The sequence below is a fragment of the Nyctibius grandis genome, chromosome 1, assembly GCF_013368605.1.
Source record: "Nyctibius grandis isolate bNycGra1 chromosome 1, bNycGra1.pri, whole genome shotgun sequence".
NCBI classification, from domain to species: domain Eukaryota; kingdom Metazoa; phylum Chordata; class Aves; order Nyctibiiformes; family Nyctibiidae; genus Nyctibius; species Nyctibius grandis.
Window position 1 is genome coordinate 95809883 of NC_090658.1, and position 20916 is coordinate 95830798.

General features: G+C 35.7%; 1 protein-coding gene across 3 annotated transcripts in view; it reads right to left on the minus strand.

The window, feature by feature from the left end:
• The window catches only part of SENP6 (SUMO specific peptidase 6), an 80103-nt gene that overhangs the window by 32340 nt on the left and 26847 nt on the right, over window positions 1–20916 (minus strand). The window contains exons 3-8 of one of the 3 annotated variants that reach the window (XM_068403860.1): window positions 18532–18595; window positions 17751–17893; window positions 13239–13340; window positions 7577–7597; window positions 2089–2159; window positions 378–523 (exon numbers count right to left, since the gene is read on the minus strand). In XM_068403860.1, coding sequence (XP_068259961.1) covers window positions 378–523; window positions 2089–2159; window positions 7577–7597; window positions 13239–13340; window positions 17751–17893; window positions 18532–18595 — 547 coding nt within the window. Of the gene's footprint in view, window positions 1–377; window positions 524–2088; window positions 2160–7576; window positions 7598–13238; window positions 13341–16201; window positions 16222–17750; window positions 17894–18531; window positions 18596–20916 lie in introns of those variants that run through there. The other 2 variants (XM_068403869.1, XM_068403875.1) reach the window with 2 other exon arrangements.

Sequence of the window (20916 nt, forward strand, 5' to 3'; positions counted from 1 at the left end):
AATAAGTACAGAAAATCATGACACTTAAAAACAAAAAATTCTGTCAAAGAGTAAAATATTGCTCCTCTATTTCATAGACAGCAAACCAAAATAATCAGTTTCTGGTTTATCGATCAATTAATCTAAACACAGGTTCTTTTGCTTGCCAGTGCAGCATCTGTTTGTTCAAATCAGAAAATAAATATTTCATAGCTAGTATATTAACACTTAAATATCTCTATCATTATAACTTTTTTTTTAATTATGTAAATCTTTCTCCCAACTCTTAAGGATTTTTAGAACATCAACTTATTTTAAAACCGAATGCCTGTTTTTTAAAATATGTAACAACTTTTAAGGTTAAACAGAAGTTTACATGTTTTCAAAATTTAACCCACCTTTAACTGGTTTAAGCATTTTTTTGTAGCAGAAGATAGAGTCAAGTCAGATTGATATGAATTGCAGTGACGTTTCTGTTGCACCTTTCTCTTAATTTCAGATTCTGGTTCTGATTCTGACTCTTCTGTGTTTTCCATTACACTGTCTAGGAGGGGAAAAAATGCAAAAATCTTAACAACAAATGCCTTGTTAAAATTATGATTAACATATTTCTTCACATACACTAACTTCAACTAAACATAAACACCTTTTCAAACAACCAACAAACTTCACTGCTTCAAGTGTCTCATGATTTGTTGTATGAATAAGAAAAAAATCCCCAAAGTAACTTTGAAAATGTTGTTATATTAATACTATTTCAGTGTCTCTTGATGACAAGTTGCAATTTAATATCTTTGGAGGAAGCTTTGGACTTGAAAATCTACACTAACTTCACTACAAGTAGAATGGAGTGTCCACTAGTAGGACATTCGAAAGTAGGAGGGGATCTGCTAGATTATGCTGATAGTGATTTTTAGTAAAGGACTGCTGGTGAATGCATTTAGCATAACTGAAAATGTTCTGTGTTATTAGTATTTATTCCTTCAACACAAGACTCAGCAGTACAGTGAACTATACTGACATATCCTGTTTTATATTGGGGCATTTATTTAAATACTGGAAGAGTATAGGAACAAAGAAATCCATAATCTACTTACACTACCAATGTACAGAGTGAGATTTTCCTTTAAGTAGTGCAGTATGTCGTACAAGAGTGTTTTAATTCAGTTTAATGTAAAAGTGCTATTTACACTCCCTAGTTTAATTGCAGTCTCCATACTGGGTCTTTTTTAAGTCTGTATTATTTTTTAACAAATATGAACACTTTTTCAATATACATACTGATAGTCTCACAAACATTCTATTAGAAGACATCTGAAAACTAAAGAATGACTTGTTTCCCAAAAAAAGAAACAATGAGAAGTGTTTTTTTTCTAAGTTAACTTACTTTTGCATAGACTTGATGAAGTTCTACTTAACATTAACCTAAAAAGGCAGAGCAGAATAGCTGGCCAGTGTAGATGGCTAAGCAGCTGAACAGCAGGTTTACAGCCTGTATCTGTACTGACAAAGCTCAACCGCAGTGATTTTTCTTTTCCAATTTCACAATTTCCACACCTCAAGCAAATTGTATTTTCTCTCTTGGATCTCCATCAATGGCCCCTAACCAATAACATAAGAGCGCATTTCAGTTGAGCTACGGGGCAGTGCTGATGCTGGCTCTTCTACTCACTACCTCAGTGCCTGAATATACTTCATATCAAGTGTTATTTACCAGGTTACCTTTTGCACATACTAACAGTGCTACAGAAGTTGGTCGTCAATAATTCAAGAGCAAGCTGGGGGCTTGGGTTCGGACTAGATTATCTCCAGAGATCAGTTCCAACTCCAACAGTTCTATGAGTCTAAATTTTCCCAATTTCTGTTGTTTTTAAAACTAACTGAAGCATAATTTAAAATTAATTATAACATGACTGAACAGTTGCAGAAATCGGGCAAAAAGGGCAAAATCCTCCCTTCGTGCGCAAACTTGTATAAATCTAGAATAACATGATATAAGGATAGAAACAGATATACTAGAGGTTATACAAAGTTTGGCAACACACCTGCCCAGGTATTCAAAAAATTATTCTGCTTAAAAGAAATGAGAACTCATTAAACATAACTTACCCACTCCTTGAGACCGTGGTAACCTAATGTGGTCTGCTTCTGCTTTCTGAAGCTGAGGGGGATATTCTTTTCTGGAAAATAAATTAGATATATGATTGTTCTTTTGACGTACACCATTATAATTTAGCCACAATTATACATGAACAAAATAAACCTGAAATGTATCTGAAAGCTATGAATAAATAACTTCTCCTATTACATGCTATTTGTACACTTAAAAAAATATTACCAGAATGCTAACAACAGCTACAGTAAAGGTCTTAGAAGTGTTTCTGATCTTTGATAGTAATCAATAGTTCAGGAATCTCTCACTTTCAGACCCAAGTCTTCGAAGTCTGAAGCCAGCATCTCCTCCTCCTCATTCATGAAGTACAACATAGATACTTTTAAAATCCAAAAATAGAAACAACTATTATTTTAATATTAGAGTAGATTCCACAAGTTCCACAAGTTAAAACCAGGAAGAGAAGATGCAAAACAGAGGAAAGATCTGATGTCAAAAATTGTTGTGGCCAAAAATAAAAAGAACGAGACAGGAGGAGACATAGTTCCTACATATTTGTTTTAAAAATATAATAATACAGACAAATTTGTGGATAATAAAGCTTTTGTTGGTGTAATTTGCATAATATACATATCACATATTTTTGTGCAAATTAATGCAATATAAAGCATTACAGTAAGATTTTTGAGTCTCCTGAAAGATATTATATTTTCAGTTTACACACAAGCACGTCAAATCACACTACTACCAAATTAAGATTCCTGAAGTTCACTGCATCTCAGTTACTGTTTGCAGCAGTTCTCTTTCTCAGCTGTCTTACCCTGCTCCACAGCTGTAGATTACTGTTCCTGTTGTAACAGAAGATGGCACACACCTGAAACACAGGAGGCCTTGCCAACAACTTCAGCAGAAACTGTTTTTATTGGCAAGTTAAGCCAGTGCACTGGGCTGCAAACCGGTCACACACATCCCATACTGCTACCTCTGATTACAAGGACATTAATCAACAGCAAGGGAGCCAAGAAAACAGCTGTAGGCAGTAACATCCCAAACAGCTAAATTTTGTGGATCCACCTGACAAAAATTTGGCTATGGCTGAAGCAGACTTCAGCACTAGGCATAAGTTTTTGTTTCAGCACAGTATTTCCTAATGTATCAAAATTATAAAACCTTTGAATTTTCTGCATTTCTAGGTAATATTTCTCAGGGGTTTCCTGTATTTTTTTATTAACTAACATCTTTGGAACAAGATTAATCTACAATGCCCTTTGGGATACTTCTTACCAAATCTAGCCCTCTAAATGTATCAGCCCACTATTAAACACAAACATATTTTATTGTATTGAGGGGCTGCTGCGTGAAGGAAAACTCAGGCAGAAAGGACTACTGAGAAACAAGTGTGGCTGAATTGCACCACAGAATGTAGAGATGTCACAGTACTTTACCATGAGTGCCCATAAGCACATCACAGATGACAGATTAAGTAGTTTATTTGTGACTGATTGTGTCAAATGTGTTTCTGAAATAGTCCTGCTCCCCCTAAAAGTTCTTTTAATGCCTGCACACACAAAAACTGAACCAAAATCAGAAGCTCGACATGAATATTTCTTCATAAATTGAGTGTACGATTTTCTTGAAATTTTCTTTAAAAATGCAGATCACAAGGGATTACTTTAAAGGCAGAATTGGTGGAAACACAAGGCAGAGCTCAAACTAATCATTATATAGTGAGAAGCTGTTACTATCAAAATCAATAATAATGGCATTCTAAAGGGTAGAAAAAACTCTGTAACATCATTATAGGAGATATGAAAAATATAAACTTTGCAGCGAGGATGCATGAGCTGTTGTTTCTGTTGTAATTATCTTCCAGTAGTATTTCATAATAATAAGTCTTGTTTTGAACATAACCACTGTTAGAAAAAATAGTTTCTGTACAATGTTTATATTTAAAGTATTTAACTGATATTTAAGAGAAACAATATTGAAATTAATTGGCATTTAATTGAAAGCAATGACAACAATACAGTAAATTCAGAATACTAAAATTTCTTTTAAAAATTAGTTTGACAATTCAAGATCTCTGGACATTTGTAAATTATGATTTTCTTCTAAAAATCGTACAGGTTTGTGTTACATTTTTAACATGCAACATATATTTATCTTTTTAAGATGATAAATTCATCACTCACCATATATCGCTAAATAATTTTTTGACAATAAATCGGAATACAGTAGCATTATTTACCCTTGTCTGAATTTTGTATTATCAGCATAGACTCATATTGATACTTATTAAATGGCCAAACACTTGCAAGAATACACAAGGGGTAGCATAAAACGAGTATCTTTCTTCTCCCACAATATAAGGCCAAGGTAATAACAATAATAACAATATAAGGTAACACCCAAACCTAAGTTACGAAAAACAGCTCCAAGTCAGCTGAGGCTTCCCAACCCAATTTTACTTGGTTAGCAATTCAAGGTCAGGTTTGAAGTTGCTCTGAGTTAGAAACAAAAGTGAAGACAATTTTAAACACTACTTAATTGTAGATTTAATCCGAAAAAAATGCTTTCCTGGAGACAAGATGGAAGCAGCTTGAAGCATTCCTACTAGTTTCCTCTCCTGAAAAACCCCCACACAAACAAAAAAGGCAGAGCTCACCACCACAAAGCTTTTACTGATGCCAAAACGAAGCCCCTTCCCTCAGCACAATGTTTATTGCCATTTGAACAGTTGCAGATCCATTGACACCTTCTCCCGTAAAGTACTTGGTACACTGAGCAGTTTTATTGCGTGTGAGTGCAGAAACAGAATTGGAACTACAGTGGGTTTTTTAAACTGAACATGACACCTATCTTTAAAAGGACTATTTGGAAAAGAAAAAAATTCTCATAAGAGATTAAAAAATATAAGGCACTTCAAAACAAATGCCTCCTTGCTACTAAATCCTAACATAAACTAATAGTCTCCTGTTTCAAAAGGAATAAATGAGGGATCAAACAGCTAAACAGATCAAAATGCAAGACTATCTACATACTGCGTCTAATAGAAAAAACAAGAAATACAACATTGATTGCTGTTCCTGCCATCTTAGCAAACACTAAAAAATCCCAATTTTTTTTGTCTATTAGGCTGCTTAAAAATATTTCTTATGAGATTTAGATTTTGCTTGAAGAATAAGGCTCCATGCTCAGAGATTAAACCATTTTAGGCATCTCATTTATCTCATCCATTACAAGCACTTTTGATTTTAATACCTTTAAGTACAAGGGAAGTAGACCAGTATTTCATAAAGGCAACCTCAAGAAGTAGTGAAGCATCAAATAGCAAATCATTAATTACAAGACCAAGAAAGATCAGGCTCTTCCTGCAACAGACATCACAAAAATACCGAGGTAGTCTGGACTGTGGAGAGTCCTGAAATTCTGACACATCTTAACAGTTAAATGGTATAGCATTAAACATGCCTTGCCCAGACAGAATGGAACCACTGAGTTAGTGTTTTCAGCACACATTCAAGATTACAGCCATATTCCTTCGCTGATGAAACTGGACCTTACTATCTTCACCTTGGCCTGGAAGACAGACCTCTGACACCCTCCAGCCAAAGTGAAATTTTCATATTAAAATTTCTTCACTAGGAAAAAAAAAAGGGGAGGGGGGTGCAGGATGGGGACAATTTCTGTGTATGCCAGAAAGGAATAAACCTAAAGAAACATCTGGGTCTGGGAATTTAGGATACAGTGCTGTCTTAGATCAGAACTTTCAAAACTACCCATGACCTGGTATGAGTCACATCAGAAATACCATATATGTGCAAGGCTGCACCAACTCCTAACTTTGTTAACTTGTAGGCTCACACAAGAGCTGCGTTTAATGCGCAGCCTGGCTCTTTGAGAGGCTGCCTTATTCAGCCTTTCCTCACTCTGCCTCTATATACTGCTCCTTGGAGGTATACCACCGCAGGCAGGCTGTTGGTTTCTACATCATTACACAAAAACAGAGTAAAGCATGGTTAAGATAGGAAGCACCAAGCTGCTGAGGTGAGATTTACATTCAATGCGTCTTACAGAAAAGCAGAGTACAGAAGTCAAAGACTGAAAGAGAGAAGCAGCCGCAGCACAGGGAGTTGGGTTTTTAATACGCAGGTCAGTAGCCCCATTTGGCCCAGAAAGTCAGAATTTGCAGCTGCACTTATCACGAGGGTAATGATTAAAACTAAATTTAGCAGCTCCTGCCTAAATCATCTTCCCCTGCTAGGGCAGCAACAAAAAGCAGGGAAGGAAAAAAAAACATATCCAGTAGTACTAGATTATGAAGCAGCAGGTGTCCCCAAGGGAAAATTAAGATCACCACCATGCAAGTCAACTCTAGTCTCCCTATGACATACAGTACCAAATTAGAAACATTAATAGCTGAATGGCTAACTAATAACATAAATGCAGCACAAAGGAAAACAGGAAAAAATATATGAACTCAAAGCCCAGGCAGCAAGAGGATGATCAAATCCCTTCTTAGAGAGCCAAAACTCACTGGCATGTATCTCTGATATTTCTCTGAAGAAATAACAAAAGGCAGTAAACCAGAAAGGCTTGGTTTTACTACTGAATTTGAAATAAATCTAGAAAATCCTGAATTCACAAAGAACAGACCTACACTAGATTTCTGTGTTATTTATATCGTTAATGGTTAAACATTACATGCACTGCTTAAACAATTCAACCTGCCATCAAGCATATACTGCCAAAAAACACCTAGACAGACACGGTATTTACAAAAACTCAATAAATTCATTACTATCAACAAAACATTTACATATATTTGTTACAACAAAACACCAACATATAAATTTAAGCCATATAGAAAAAAACCCAAATGTACGATATTTCATACTGCTGTTAGCAGTATGAAATATTAACAGCAGTAAAACAGATGCAAAACGAGTGAGAAATAAGCTTTCTAGTGTGCCTGGTTTTGCTATACATTTTCTGTTAATTGCTTTAACATATACACTTCATTAACAGAATGTACACAGTAATGCAATAAAAACCTTTAATGCTATTCAAACCAAGCTGAGATGACAGAGTGAAAGCTGTTAAACACCCTACTAAGATACGCTTCAGAACCATTCTATTACACCAAGTTTGCTGCTCTAGAAAAAGAATTAGCAGTGAATTCTTAAACTCCAGAGAAAGTTAAAATTTATCTATTTTCATATTGGATATATAAATAGATAAGATAAATTTCCAGTGGAAATGTACCCAACGTTCACATTAACACGGCGTTATTTAGAGATGGATGAACAGGTTCTTTTTTGGTAAAAGGGAGCCAGTGAACCACAAAAACAACCAACCCCCATCACACATCAGCAGATACGATTGACTGGATTGAATATTCTTTAACTAGCATTGATAAAGCACTCATTCAGTTAATTTTCTTAATGCTCATTGCCATGCTCATTTCATCAACAGTTAGCTTACCTTTCCTTTCGGTCCAGATTGCTTAAAATATGAAAAAGAAAAAAAATCATAAGATGCAAAGCCCCACATGTATTGCACATCACTAAATTTAGAAGTTATCAAATATAAACTATAACTGTTTCATTGTCTCTTGCACTCACTGGACTAGTTTTCAAATAAGCATTATTATTTTTCATAGCATTTTTGTAACAGTAATTATAAACGTACAAACAAATGTTACTTCACAGACAGCAACAGGCAGTGCTCTAAACACTACATTGCCTTGCCTCTTTTTCAATGGATAAAATTTTATTAATTCTGAACTCAACCAGGTCGTCTCACTTAATTCAGTGCAATGCAGAACCTGACATGACAGAATCCTAATACATGAATTAAGATCAAGCCCCATTTCCAATCCCTGATCGCCATGCAAAAAAAAAAAAACATTCACGTAACAACTTGTTTCCAGCTATTCAGAAAATATTTACCTTTTTAAAATTGAGAAAAAAAAGATCAGCAAGCACTACTTAAATATTTAGGAGACCACATGCAACCAGCTACTGGATAGAGCAGGATAAACAGACAAAAACCAGCCACCTCCTGAGGTTTTGGCTAAAAAGCACCTCCAAAAATATTTAAGAATTAGGGCCACTAGTTTCAGAGATGTCTCCTTTAACATCAGCTAATGTAGCTGGTGCTCACAACTCAGGTCCTTTGTATACCAAGACTGATACAAAAATAGATCTAACTAAGCACAGCATGAAGACAACTTGAAAACAGTATCTTTATCTCTCCTGCCTTTTCAAAACGTGCAATATGGAATGCGGTACGCTTTTAATCTATGTGGCTGTTCCTCCCAAATACCAAAAGCCTAACAAGCTTCTGTATATGCATTACACTAACACTATGCTAAAACAGAACAAAATCAAACTGCTTTCTGCTTTACTTCAGCCAAATTAAACCAACTAACAATATTATAGATTAATATAAACTCATTCTCCTTTTCTTCTCACAAATAGAACACTCACAAGAATAGAGCCCATTCTCTGTTACCCAGAGGAACCAGGTAGGAAGGTAATTGACCTTATTGCAGTCTACACCTACCTGAAGGGAGGTTGTAGTAAAGTGGGAGTTGGCCTCTTCTCCCGGGCAACTAGCGATAGGACAAGAGGACACAGCCTCAAGCTTCGCCAGGGGAGGTTCAGGTTGGACATTAGGAAGAATTTCTTTACAGAAAGGGTTATTAGACATTGGAACGGGCTGCCCAGGGAGGTGGTGGAGTCACCATCTCTGGATGTGTTTAAGAAAAGACTGGACATGGCACTTAGTGCCATGGTCTAGTTGACAGGGTGGTGTCAGGGCAACGGTTGGACTCGATGATCCCTGAGGTCTCTTCCAACCTGGCTGATTCTGATTCTGATTCTGTGATTCTGTAATCCTGATAACCCTACAGAGTGCAGTATAAAAACACATTCAATCTCCACAGTGCTCTGGGTTCTGGGGAGACAGTAAAAGGAATTCAAAACTAAATGTGACCACTGCAACTTCGACTGGGGTGGGGGTAATCAGTCAATGCTGCATGAAAGTGGGAAAAAATTGCTTCCAACTGGAGCCAGCCTTTACAAACAATAAACATTGCTTTTGCGCAGGTCACATCTGAGTTTATCAATCCAGTCATATCCAAACCATGTCCATATGGAGCCATACCCAGTATCTTTGTATCCTTGGCACAGTTAATACATAACTTGGATTAACTGTTTATAGGTGCTGTATGAGTCCAACTGTTAAGAACTCTAAATTTTAATGCTAAGGAAACTTAAAGGCAGGAAAAAAAATTCCAGAATGCCTGATACTGTACTCTGTCATTACATTAGATGCCTCACTTGATTGTTTTAAAATCCTCTACTAACATAATACATTTAAAAGAATTCTCACTTTTACATCTCAGAAAGATGAAGAAATGAGAATTCTGGACAGATCCAGGAATCATAACAAGCACTGCCCCTACAAATTGGTTCATGCAGCTCATGCATATGATTTCTTAGACATGCTGTACATATCTGCTATTCCAATGCCACGTCTTAGAGAACAGTCAGTCAATAGCCTAAGATAGAACTATGTGTCCGTTAAATGAAGCAGAATAGTTTGAACTGACTATAACACTAGGCTAAGCTGTATCTGAAAATCTGTTGTATCAGAAGCGAACAAATTTTAATTTAATCCCCAGATTCCACTGGAAAAAACATGAATAATATTTATCAAAATATTATTTTGAAATGCCCAATTTTGTTGTATTGGAAACTTATATTTTAAATACGAGTGCAACAGATATTCAGCCAGAATTTAAATTAACATGCATGTGCAAAGAAGTTGGAGAAAGAAATGAGAAATACAGTACACATCACAAGCTCCAAATTCAACTTGATAGAGATTACAACTGAGTTTCATAGCTTGCCCCATGTGTATCTATCCCCACTCAAAGAACCAAGTATAACTAATAGAATCTGTAACGTCAGTGCCAGAGACTCCATCTGCTCAGAACTAATTTAATCATGTTTTTATTTTTGGTTATTCTTTCAATACTCCACTATAGATTTAAGAAGAATATATTAGGTTAGTTAAAACTATTTTCCTCATGTCATTACTGATTATCATACCATAAAACAATTTTACAAATGCAAACAATGTAAAAGATCACAACTTTGTGTTGCCTGTAAATCAGTATCGGAAAAAAACCCCAATGCCTTAGAACTCAATTTCCGTGCTACAAGCTTTTCTTTGTCTTGATATATATCTAGAATTTTATTCTTGGTTTGCCACCCACATGTTCTGCATATACTCCCTTTCTGAGAAGACACCATCAGCATTTACCTTCAAACTCAACTGTTGTCTAATGTCAATAAAAACTAGCAAAAAAAGATATTAAAAAATTCCCAAACAACTAAAAGTATATGACCAAAAAAAATTACCCACTTTATATGCACTGAAATTTTGTATTATGAACAGTTTTAAACAGTCCTATTTTAGGGGGTTTTTTTCCTAATGAATATTGTCTTCTCATTCATAAACCTCTACTTCCCATGTCAAATAGCCTTGAGATCCCCCTTGTTAATTAAACAAAACATATGACAGGAGGCAACGTTCTATTAATTTTCAATCTCTAACTCAGAAACAGATTTAGAAGCTTTTAAAAAGTAGTCAATTGAGTCAATTGGCAAAAGATACTGGAATTCAATATCCTTTGCACAGTTCCTCTGTAAAGCTCACCCTCAGTCAATTAGATCATGCTGGTTCTGACATCACAGAATCAAAGAATCAATCAGGTTGGAAGAGACCTCTGGGATCATCAAGTCCAACCGTTGCCCTGACACCGCCCTGTCAACTAGACCATTGCACTAAGTGCCATGTCCAGTCTTTTCTTAAACACATCCAGAGATGGTGACTCCACCACCTCCCTGGGCAGCCCATTCCAATGTCTAATAACCCTTTCTGTAAAGAAATTCTTCCTAATGTCCAACCTGAACCTCACCTGGTGAAGCTTAAGGCTGTGTCCTCTTGTCCTATCGCTAGTTGCCCGGGAGAAGAGGCCAACTCCCACTTCACTACAACCTCCCTTCAGGTAGGTGTAGACTGCAATAAGGTCACCTCTGAGCCTCCTCTTCTCCAGGCTAAACAACCCCAGCTCCCTCAGCCGTTCCTCGTAGGTCAGACCCTCCAGACCCTTCACCAGCTTGGTCCTACATCCTCCAGTAGCCAAACGTTGCTTGGAATTGTTATGACTATTTCCTGCCTTTGAAACTCCTAAAATATTCTTAGCGTAAGAGTTAATTGTCTGTTGTTAATGTAAATGAACTACAATAACAACCCTAAAAGAAAACATATTTAGAAACATTCAAGATTACTACTATCCAATTACTTCATGCAATATTCACCTTGCCTATATTATGCATTAGTTTTCTTTCTGCGTATCATGCATGCGAAGTTGCTACTGGGTTTTTTTTTTTCCACATTACATTGTAGGCTTATAACAAAGGAAGTCCCATAGGTGAGAAAGGCAAGCAGGCAAGTCTAACATCCCCTCAAGATGAAGAATCTCTGGAGCAGACTCTCCTGCATGCTGAAGAAGCCAATGGCACTTAACTAGATAAGATGAATCCATGTTGACCGGCTGTTTCAAAGAACCATCTTAAAGCTTAATGAAGTACACTAATATTATCAAGGTCAACATTTAGAGATCCAAGAAAGAGCAGTCTCGCATGATTTTGCTTACTTCCAATAATTTTAATTAGCACTACAGATCAAGATTTTATCCCTCAGAACTAAAAAAAAAAAAAAGTGAAAGGTAAACGTATGAATGCTTAGGGATGCCCCATACTTTCCTCATTGGAACATTGAACAAAAATCTTCTAAAACAGACTGCATGTAAGAACAAAAGAGCACAGGTGATTCGGCCTAAACCACACTGATAACATAAATCCCATCTTTCCGTTTAATTCGTGCGAAAAATTCTGCCAATCGTCCTTAGTCACCCCTGCCTTGCAACGATGGGAAGAAACATAAAGAAAAGGGAGATCTACTCTACTGCATCCACTGTTACTAAGGGGAAGGAAATGTCCATCCTGTCTTTCATTTACAGATGATAGTACAGCTTGAAATGGAAGGAGGCAACAATGGTGTAGGTCCTCAGGGACAGGACTGCAAAATCCGTTTTTCAGTCTGTTTCTTCAATGCCAGATTACTCTAATACATGTTTGGATCACATCACTCATATGGGCTTTTTTTTCCTGAAGATAGAAAACGAAAGCGAGGGAAGGGGGATGAAAAAGAGGATGACACCTACATGTGATCCCACCACTGCAAAAAGTCTACACTAAAAAACAGAGAGGAAAAAGGGGGCAGAAGAAGGAGGCTTCAAAATACTGACTGGGTGAAGCAGTCACTTCGGCTGGTGAAAATCCATGAAACTTATAGATTTGTCTCTCAATGGACAAATTTTGAAAGAAAACTCCTTAAAAAAATGGTTAGCTCATATATTTGTGACACGTTAGGTGTGAAAAACCTGTAAAAAAAAATTAGAAAACAACCCTGCAATTTATAGAAGTCTGATGTAGTTCTAGTTTTCAAAACAATGAAGCTTAATTCAGCATAGCTGAGTAAGATTCCCCATTTTCCAGTCATCCATTCTAAAAACTATTTACATAAATGCAAAACCTTTGCATCTTCTGTGAGATGTCCCAGTTTGTAGTTTTATGCTGTATTTACAGACTACATACAATCAACAGATCTATAACTTAATCTTTAGATGGATCTTATGCAAGCTGGAGTATGAATTAGTATTTGATGATCACATTGTCAGCTACGTGAATTTCTACTGCATACTATGTTCATTTCAAAGTATTTTCTAAATATATTTACATTAGCAGGTGCTCTCCTACTGAATATGTGTCATAGTGTGCTTTAAAATTAGTAAATTCTAAGATTATATAATAATAAGACCTAACTGGTAAGTTTTATGAAACTTTAGTAATTAAGATCAAAGATCATGATCAAGAATGCACCATGTTTCCTTAAAACGCACTTATGTTTCCTTAAAACACTTCATAGCACAAGGAAAACCATTACATACAAAAATAGAAAGGACTTTTTACAATGGGAACATCTGGAGAAACAAATGTAGTCTTACCTTTGGGCTGCTGTTTTTACTGCTGTCGTCTGTGCGTGTGCATGGTGAAAACGTCTACCATGTACCACAGTTACAGGACAAGACATATTCTGAGCATTTTCACTGAAAACATACAGAAAAATGGTTTAAGAAAAGACTCTGGTGGATTTGTACATTGTCCTAGCTAAAAACTGTGGTGTCCTGCTTTTACAGTAACAGCCATACAAAACCAAAAATCAACAAAGTATTTCTGAATCAATAATACAACTTGTTAGGATCCTCTGACAGGCACAAAAATATTCAGTCCTAGAATAAAATATACAAATAAGAATATACACTTCTTTTTTTTCCTGGAAGAAAAGGTAAAGATTTTTTTAAAATTTTATCACCATCCAAAACACCATGAACCAGCTCTCCCTTACTCAACCCCATCACTGCAAAAAGACATTGCCTTTTTTATTATAACAATTTATAATTAATTTTATATTTCCATCTATACATTTTATTAAGGTATAATATTAACTTCTTTAATATGACTTAAAAGGCATAACATGTGAACAGACTGAAATCCACATTCAGGAATTTCCATCTCATTACCCATAAGGAAAGAAAAATGCAGCAAATTTATGGATGTACGATGGCTGATAACTGAAACAACACAACACATCTCAAAAGAAAAGAGAAGGATTCTCAGCTGCTCAAATACCTCAGCAGGACTCTGCACAGAGATGGTGTATTCACCAATGTTTTTTAGCATTTGTTTCGTTTCTTCATTTGTTGCCTTTTGACACTTCAATCTCATTACTATGTAAAGCAAGTAATTCTGGAGAGGAGATTACTTACCATTATCCTCTCTAGTAAAAGCTGATATAAAGATACAGTAGATCAATAGACCCTAACAATTATCCTGCACACTTCTGTGACAGGACACAAAATACTACATTTGAAATGTTCAAAAAACATGCAACTTTTAACAGACAGCATGTTGATAATGCAAACTGTTTCAAAGTATGGAAATATGATGCTCAAATTTTGCTTGTAAAATTGCTTGGAAATTTTAATTGCACTAAATAAAATGATGTGCAAAAGCATTATGATTGGTTCAAAATATTTCTCAGAAATATTATTCAGTGGAAGTTTTGCTCCTGCCATTTGTCCTGTTATGAACAATGAAAAAAAGTGAAGTACCAAAATTCCCCAGAAAGCTTACAACCAGTTCCTAATCCTTCCTTTACATTCCCCTAAAAGATGAAAATGAGCAAACTGCTAGCTAGTTTTTTAAGTTTCTTTTCAGTTTAGCACTACGAACCCTTTTGGGAGCCTTATATCAAGCATCATAAGTCAATATTAGAAGCTTTCAGAGCATTTCTGACTGATCATAAGATGACATGATCTGAATGATCGTGGCAGATCTTGTTCTGTCATGTTCATGGTTATATCAAAGCCAACCAAATGGTAAAACTCTCTTTTCTAGAATATGAAGTTTAGAAACATAAATGTTTTGAGTTAACAGTTCAGCTTCCTCAGAACGAACCTAACAGCATCGCATTCAATCACCAACCTCTTGAAAGTAAACACACTCATCCCACATGCTTCCAAGTCAAGACTAGGCAACTCCAGCTGGTCAGTCACCATCCAGACTAATTTACAGTCAACCTTCTGTTTAATGTTGTCACCTGAGACATAAAAAGCTGATAGCTACTTGCCCTAAATACTTTAGGGTGTCTCAAATCCTCTCTGGCTTTCAGTTTAATGTCTTTCAAAGAGATACTAGAAAAGAAAACACAAGCAGAGTGCAGGAATACCTTCTCAAATGCTTAAGACTTAAGGAGTTTAAACAAGCAAGCAAGTCTATAAACACATCTATCTCATGTTTTATCATTTTATTTGTTGAATCTGAGCTTTGCCAAGCTACCATGATTCGGAAACTCTAAGTCTTGTGCCCCCGCAGCACAAAAAAATGTTAAGCAGCGCTTCTGCTTTCTGCCTCACACTGAAGTAGCCAGAAACTCCGGTAGGTGCTGGAATAGAATTATTGCAGCCTGCTGGGCGATGAGATTTGAGTCAAAGCAGACTGTTCTAGATGGCACACTTAAATAGTTCATATGGCATCAGATATGCTTCCAAGTAGGACAGCTGTAAAATACAATCTGCTCTGTAATCCTGTTTGAATAGAACACACCCAGAGCAGACATAATCACCAGAAAATTTAATCACAGAGTTCTAGCAAGTTGCAAAATGAGCACATCCGAACTGAAATCTGGATTTACAAGTTTCTGCACAGTTTCAAGAAAATTAACATACAACACTAAAACCAGGATGATGTAATGGTCAGAAAGTTCCTTGAAAGAACAAATACTCTAGAAGTCTCAAAGAACTTACAATATATTAACGATATAGGTCTCCTTGACGTGATCTCAGAAACCACAGAATCATTTAAAGTCTAGGCTCTGATGAAAACAAGGTTACATTTCACATTCTATCAACTGATCCTAGGAACTTCTTGACAGCACAGAATCAAAAGCCAAAGCACAGAGGAATCTTGCACTGGGCAAAAGGATGGATCTAGAAGTAACGGAAGCACGACATTTCAGGAACACAGGACACTACTAGAGACTACATTAATTCTGCTGTTCATCAAATAACTTTTTTTTAATGAAATATTATAAAAAAAAAAAAGAGGGACTTAATGTGAGAAATGTTGATACAAGTTATTGAAAACTAGCAAAGATAAAAGCAATTTGAAGTAAGACCTCATGATTAAAAAAAACCAAACAAACAAACAACAAAACTATTAAGATTAAGTTAGAGTTTGATACTGGATTTGCTTAACCAGGTAACAGATGATAACTTTCTGGTTTAAGTTTTTGTACAGGCAAGTGGAGATGTACAGGGAGAATTTCTTGTCACTGTCTTTGCATATCCCTTCTTCCTATCACTCATTCCCTGAATTTTAGGAAATACTGTACTACAGTAATACTTACTTGAGTCAAGCCCCACTGATCTGAAGAGTTTTTAATCCCTATTCTGCAAACAAGGAGGAAAAAAAAGACTTCAACTTTGTGATAAAAATCACCCTGAACAGCTCAAGAATCTCAAGTATCTGATCTTCTCATACTTAATCTGCACGATCAGGCCTCAGAATTTTCTCTAGTTGAAGAATCAATCATTGAATTCCTTCATTAATGATAGTTTTTTAAGCAGAAGGTGGAGACATATTTTCCATTTAAAATCAGCATGCAGCTCAGTACTAGTCAGAAGGTGGATGCCTGCTTTCAAAGAAGATGTGACCTTTAAGTAAGGTAACATACATGCAACAGTTTTTACTTTTTTTAGTTGAATTTTATAAATCATACTTGGTCTTAGGTTTGTAATGTTTTATTCATCAATTTATCAGAAAATTCAGGATCTGTGGGGTTATTTTTGTTTTGGGTTTGTTGTGTTTTTTTTATTTAAGAGCATACATGAATTTAAGACCATCCACAAGCTACCGAGAAACTATATCACATTTGGTTAAGATAGAGGGTGAAGTGTCATCTAGGTTTTGAAATTCGACACAATAGACTAATATGTGAGAACAGGTTATAATTACAACATAAAGGCAAGAAGAGTCCTTATTTTGACTGAAGTATGCACAACTCTTGTATTTGTTCTTCTCTATCAAACTGATGGACCACTAGTCCAGACTGGAAATTCTGGATTTGTTCCTTGTATATCAGGCTGAAGATCAGAACAACAGGAGAGGACACACATCACACAGAACTTCAAGGATTTATTTTCTCAAGTGATAAGATGGTCCCACTAACCAACAATGCTCTACGGATCAGCATGCAAGAACGAAGACAAGGACATCCCTCATACAGCTATGTATGGGTTAGATATTTGATGACTGGCCCAACTATAGCTAGCTATTTTATGAACTTTTCCTTTCTGCAAAGGTAATCAAATTGAGTGTACTTTAGCAATATGAAACACTCCCAGAGAAAGTTACATGAACGTATCACTTTTAATTATATACTAAATAAAGAGATCAGTCTGTTACAAGCTAGGGACAGTAGTAACAAGCAAGTACGGCACTGAATGCTTAAACACACTGTTCCTGTCAGCTCTAAATGCAAGTGACAATCTCAAGCGATCATGTAGGAGTATGGATATTCGCTGAATCCTTTAAAGGAATAGTCTGTGACTCCTAAATCAAATGACATCTTGCAGTAAGGAAAACAAAAACATCCTCGCTTAACCTTGGCAATTCAGTCATGGAAAAAATAAATTCTTGATGGCGATGTTAGACAGATTCTTCTACCCGCTAGCACTGTATAGAGGAAAAAATAGCACACGCAGACAACATCGGTAAGGCACTGATAAGTATATGCCAGTGAATGCTCTAACTCTACTTATAATATTCTGGTATTTTACTAACGTGCTATTTAACATTTTGGAAGAGGAAAGACCTTAACAATCTAGTTCTGTTCATTTAGCATTGATTATATCAGTGATCAAGTAGGTAAGTAAACATAAAACTAAAGGTAGTACCTCAGTTTCTTGCTATTTCCCATCATGTTGAGGCCAATTGCGTTCCCTTTAAAAAGTCTCAAACTTCCAGCTTTGCCTCGCCTTGCATATGTTTTTATGGAATCACCACTGGTGCCGACAGTTCCAGGCCGACAACGAAGTGACTGTAACAAGAGAATTCACATATATTAAAATACTTGTATAAAAGTTAAAAGGAAAAAAGGAATTAAAAAATATTTATATAAATATTACTTTGGCTTCATTTTCAGACTGCTTTTGTACCAAATTTCATGTAAAATATACCCCACCTATACCGTTACTCACTAGGATTCCTTCCTAAACAAAATACTAATATTTTCAAACTATTATGGAGCATCTTGCAGTAGTAAACTATTTCAGTATACATAAAAAAACCACAAAAAGTATGGCTTTTGCTATGTATCTTCTCCTTTTATCTATACACATGCGTATATGCATACAAAATCGGGACTCTGACAGTAAGCAATCATGGGATATAATTAATATTTTAATTAAAAAATATAATGATAATTGTCTAAACTTAAAACTAGTTATTCATGCTCATATTTTCAGAATACTATACAAACCAAGAAGATCTACAGGAGGCAGAAGAACAAAAACATTGAGGGTAGACAGATAAACAGCTTGAGCATACATTGCTACATCAACACATAAACTTTCATTTCATAATACTGCACAGATGGCTATGCAATATTTTTTAAGACCCTAGCAAGCTTTAAAGATACATTTTCACATTTAACCATGAGATAAACAGAGCACTTACCTTCCTTTCTTCATTGGGACTGAAAAGCCCATCACTGTCATCTATGCTGAGCAGATTTGCCTCACTAGAGAGGTGTGGGAGAGAAAAGTAGATACATCGTAATGCAACAGAGCACCAGCAAAACATTTTAAACACACAAAAGGTTTTTTTTTCCTTTCCTCTTTAAATTTAAATGTATCATGTACACATTGTAGATATATATGCCCAAAAGAACAGGAACATAAAGTGGGCAACGTAGTGACCCAGATGTATTACGTGAACCTGAACTTAAAAAGTGTACAAATTATTTCACAAAAAGCAAAATTAAAAGGATGTTATTAATTCAAAATAGAGAATACTACTGAACCTTCAATATTGTTATGGCAATGTTACTGATGACATGAAAGATTCTATACAACTCTACGCATAAACTGAGTCAAATACTAAATTAACCTATAAACATAGTATTAGTTTGTTCATGCGTATCAATGTTCAGATATGTGGTTTGAAACTGCAAACTTCACAGTGCTTTAGGAGAAGAACTTACATATAACTAAACTTTATCCCATAGCAATTACTGCCAAAATTTGTCTTCCTAAAAATAACGTATTCAATTTGGCTCAACTGTTCATTAAAATGTGTTTCTTTAGTACTTCTATGTCTGTAATCTTCAATTATTATAATGAGGAAGAAGATACAAAAAAAGAAACCCACCCCATGGTACTCTGAAAATGTACTCTTCTCAGTAATAGGCAATTATCCTCAAGTATTTAAATTAAAACCCAAATCATACATTTTACACTGACAGCAGCTAGATTAGGCTAACACATTCTTGCTTCCAGAAGAAGCAACCTGAAGATAATCCCTTCTCATCAATCCTGATCAGGTTATTCCTCTCTCGGCTGCAACAAAATAATACAACTTTTAGCCAACTTGTAATTACATTGTTTTGGGGTTTTTGATTAAGATCATTCAGGCAGAAATTACTTAAGAATACAAGCAGTTATGCCAGGAGATCCAAGGAACAGCTACAGAAGAGAAACTATGATGGAGGTGAAGGTGGAAGCATCTCTTGGCTGTAGTTATGACATGTTGACTGCAACATACTGTAATAATGACTTTAGCTCTTTATATATAAAGTAACCTCTCAGTACTCCCCGCCTCAATTTCCTAAAAACTTCTTCCATCCACAAGATTTCCCTTCATGTAACAATTTATTCCTCCATCTTACGCAATACATATATCCCTACATCAAATAAAATAGAAGAAAAAAAGTTCTTGACTCATAGGGTGAGCATTGCAGACCCTGAAAGTTCAGGAGATAAGATTGTGCGCACAGTTGGTTTTGATATGGGAAGAATGACGTAAATGTCAACACTTAGCCAGTGGCACTGTTGTATTTTCCATTCATTTACAGACCACAACAATTCTAGACGCGTAATGGTAAAATGAACAGTGCAGTAGATCACCACTAATTTCCAATATAAAGTGTCACAAAGACAAAAGAGTACAGTTGTACTTCTGTACAGACTATCCATGGATATTAAAATACTGTAACTTTTTTTTTTAATTCTCTTTCAGGACATATTATTCTTTCAAGGGAGGCTCACTGAGCTTTCTGAACCCTTCATCAGAAGACAATGAGTTCAGAATTTTTCCAGATCCTAAAGAATAAATAAAACACTGCAGCACAGACATGAATAGCAACCTATGCTACCTGCAGCTCTGGCATTCATCCACTGTCTTGAACTAGCCAGATCATTTCACCTCTAGACACCTTTTTCCTTCTTCAGCTCCAGCTCATACAAAAATTATGACAGTTTTCAAAATGCCCTTGTACAGTGGCTATACTTGTAGGGCTTCAAGATGCCACGATACTGCAACCATTTCAACAAAGGGTGTTTGGGTAGGTGAGAGAGAAGAGAAAGTAACAAACTACAGATGAACAAAACACTGAAAAAATCCTTAAATCAAACTGAACAAGAATAACTCTTATGATGCAACTAACATGACATGACTAGAAAAATATTTGGGAATTGGATGTTTTTAAAGAACCAATATTTTTAGATTTTAAGTAATGGAAAGTATATGCATCAGTACCAGAAAGGCTCTTTTTTCAGAGAGTAGAATACAGCAACTGAGTAATGTCTATTTGCTCATGTATCACATGCTTACAGTTGCCTGCTTAAAAGATGCAATTTATACAGACAGACAAAAAAAACACTATACCACACTCCCACATACCAGACAATAACATTTTAACACTACTGAAATGAAACCTCAGAGGTCTTGCTGGGAGGAGGCTATGCCTCCACATTTTGTCACTTTAACCGGGGACCCAGAAAGATTTTCACATTAGAACAATAATTTCTAATTTTTCAATACCTTAATTAAAATTTTATAACA